This window comes from Pinus tabuliformis, chromosome 2_1 (assembly GCF_031772625.1).
Source record: "Pinus tabuliformis cultivar Carrire ecotype Pingquan chromosome 2_1, CPIR1, whole genome shotgun sequence".
Lineage (NCBI taxonomy): Eukaryota > Viridiplantae > Streptophyta > Pinopsida > Pinales > Pinaceae > Pinus > Pinus tabuliformis.
In genome coordinates this window covers 280,357,941-280,361,633 of record NC_142299.1, presented here as the reverse complement: position 1 = coordinate 280,361,633, position 3,693 = coordinate 280,357,941, and the positions used below count along the sequence as shown (strand labels likewise).

At 34.3% G+C, this 3,693-nt stretch overlaps 1 protein-coding gene across 1 annotated transcript; it reads left to right on the top strand.

Moving 5' to 3' along the window:
- Positions 1-1,729: 1,729 nt before the first annotated feature.
- LOC149199861 (21 kDa protein-like) lies at positions 1,730-2,059 on the top strand. Its single transcript, XM_089400746.1, has one exon. It carries the CDS (start codon positions 1,730-1,732, stop codon positions 2,057-2,059), a length of 330 nt encoding a protein of 109 aa, XP_089256872.1.
- Positions 2,060-3,693: the final 1,634 nt, after the last annotated feature.

Here is a 3,693-nt window from a genome sequence, read left to right as displayed (position 1 = left end):
CTATCCATCTAAATTTCTCATCCTAAAATATTAAATTATGTTAAATTTCTTTCTTATGCTTTCAAACTTTGACCTTTTCAAAAAATCGAAGTTGTAGTAAATCACCAGCAAACTAAAACATCTTTCACTTGATTGGTTAAGTATGAATGATTATCAGTGATGAATCACCCAAAATAAGAATTAATGTGATTTACTATAGTTAGACACAACAATGTTAGTAATATATTGTTTGGAACTTGCATATAATAAAAGAAAAAATCTTGACACAAGCATATAAAAAAATGTATATTAAAATTTTTAATATACAAGTAAAACAAGTATGAAATTCCATGCTTGCTTATATCTTAAACTTTTTTTAGAAAGAGCAATTTCTTTTTTAGAAAGAGCAATTTAATAAGTCTTCGTATTTGAGGCATAGTCTAAACGGTGTTATAAATTTATTTAGAAAATAATAATATGATTTTAAAAAAACATTGTTGAAATTTTTGAAAATTTGGGTTACAATTATCAAATTTTATGATATTGGGTGTTTTATGAGTTCATGGGCTTTTGATGGTGCTGAATCCATTTCCACTATAAAAGAAAACTAAAATTATGAATTTTAAAAAAAAAATCTAGACAAAATTATATTTTTATTAGAAATGTTACGAGTTTTTCCAACCAAATTTTTTAATCAAATTATAATTTTTTTGTTGTCTAAAATATATTTTAATTTTAATTTTTTTTTTCATGTTGTTCTACTTCACTTCCAAAAGAAATTAAAAATATTAATGATTTTAAAATTATTTTATAAAAAAAATTGGCATTTTCAAAACATTAAAACACTTACTTTTGACAAATATATATAAAGCTTATAAATCCAACAAATTTTAAAAATAAAATAAAAACATGAATTAGAATACTCAACATAAATGGAATGATTGACGTCACCACCCCAACCCAATTGAATTGCATGGATGATGACGCCAGCACGCACTCCGTGTGTTTTAATTCAGGACCGTCCGTGGAAGGACGACTTGGATACTTATTCTTGGCAATTCCTATTTCCACCTCTATAGCAAAGTTAATGCTATGGAGGTACCCCTCTGACAGCCGAAGACAGCGTGGTTGACGTCATTCATCCTCGACCATGCATCATGGCTCGCATCCCTCTCCTGCATGGCATGCATCCCCCTCCGGCTGCCCATCGACGCCCCCATCGACCCTGCCCGCAACCACGCACCTTGCTACACACCTCCCAACACAAATCATGAACACGCGCATTTCCACCTCCATAGCAAAGTTAATGCTATGGAGGTACCCCTCTGACAGCGGAAGACAGCGTGGTTGACGTCATTCATCCTCGACCATGCATCATGGCCCGCATCCCTCTCCTGCATGGCATGCATCCCCCTCCGGCTGCCCATCGACGCCCCCATCGACCCTGCCCGCAACCACGCACCTTGCTACACACCTCCCAACGCAAATCATGAACACGCGCCATTACTATTTTGAATTTGAATTGATCTCCCGCCTCATCATTGATTTGAATTTGAATTGATCTGCCGCCCTACTTTGATTTGGAATTTTGTGGCGACGACCGACTCAACTAGGGACTGTAAAGAGTCACGCTCGTCAAATTAACAAGCCTTACTAATTGTGCAGGGAGCGCTGGAATGAGTGAAAGAGAAAAGGAGGCGCTGGACGATAGGAATTGCCGGCCGAGGACCTCGGAGCCAGAGGCGCCGGAATGAGTGAAAGAGAAAAGGAGGCGCTGGACGATTGTCTGGAGAATTTTGGCGACGCCGGGGACCAGATTAGCGAATCTCTGGCGGAGCTGAAGCATCTGAGGCGGAACACCTTCAAAATTCAGATGAGCAACGTAGAGACGTGGATGAGCGCTGCCCTCACCAACGAGGACACTTGCCTCGACGGCTTTCGGGATCTCAACGCGACCGGGAAAGTTACGACCATGGTCACCGGCCGCGTGCAGTATGTGTGCGAATTGATCAGTAATGCCCTCGCTCTAGTCAACAGATTCGCTGCCACCGGAAGTTATAAGGAACTGCTCCAGCTTTGAAGCCTTCAAGGCCGTCTTAAAATAATAATTTAAATAAAATCTTAGTTTGGAACCATAGCATTAAGCCAAACTTTGGGCTTTTATTGTAACCTGTATAATATGGTGATATAATTAATATTAGTTTAGATAAATGAAGTGGGATAATTTGTGAACGAATGCATATTTTGTCCGGTAATGTATAAGATATTTTTAAGTTGCTTGAATGAATTTTAATGGTGGGATAGAGCGATTTAGGCATGAATGAATAGGGCCTTGTCTACCTGTCCATAGGACGCATATGTTAGCGAATTTGGAGATTGGAAAGGAAATATCAAAAGTCCGGTTCAGCCTATTTAAAAGTTCGATTGTGTCTCATTTTAAAAAAATTTGACATTAAAAGTAATCATAATCATTTTTCTTCGAATTCACGGGGCTCGGCAATACCCAAAACATAGCCACCGTTAAATAAATTCTGGTGTCCCGCTTCTGCCTATGGAGCAACAGCTCTGTTCTTATGAAGCCTGCATTAAGTGATATTCATTACTCCAGTATCATATTGATTCAAAAGGTCTCTATATTTAACTTACACGAATAATTATTTTATTTTATAGGGTCGCCGTAAAAACGATTGTTGAGGGAATATGTTGGTTTGTACAGTTGAACGAAAACCATATATGAAGATTCTGCCTTTGCTGCTTCCAGATGCCCTTGAAAGATAAAGAAATAGTTAATGTATTATTCGCATATTGCAAATAATTTAAGCGCCGAGCAGGGCCGGGCTGATGTGGGTTTGCGTTCCATCGGGGAATCCAAGAGTCCTCATGAACAATCAGTTCTCAATGAATGGGTATATTTTGCTTTATTATAACGGCTTTTAATTTTTTGGTATTTGTCTTTTTTTAATTACAGTGTACTTGATAGATTTAAAATAAATTTTAGTTAAGTGACTTGAAATTATACATGCGAAAAAATTTAAATAACATTATTCTTTATAAGTTTTTAATATATATGTGTGTGTTTTTATAGAGAAATAATATCAAGGAAAAATTTAAATTAATAAAAATTATTCTTTTCATATTTCAACGATATCAATTTTATATACTTAAAGTATAATAATATTTATATTTTATTTATAAAAAATCAAATGTTAAAAACAAATATTTGTTGATGAAAATTAATTTTATTAAATACTAATACTAATAATTATTATTACTATTTAAAATTAATTTCATAATAAATTAATTTTAATTAATTTTTATAATAAAAATTTAATTTAAAACTTTAAATTTAAAAATTAACATGCCAATGTACTTTATTCTGATTATGATTAAAATGACATTTTTAATATAATTTTTGAAATTAAAATTTCACATAAATAAAAATAAAGATGCCAGTGTACTGGAAAGTCCATATCGAAAGAGAAGTATAGGCTATACAGCCCATGAATCAAAACGCTTTGCATACACCACTAAAAACATGGAAATATTTTAAAACCAACTTTCATTACTTTAAGTGGCCAAAAACGACGGTAGATATTGATCAAATCTATACCAACTTTATCAAATCAAGAAAATTAACCTCTTGAAAATCAAAGTCTATTCCACTGAATTGAGGTTAGAAGTGCATGTGCACTTGTAGCTCATGTGCAATCCTCA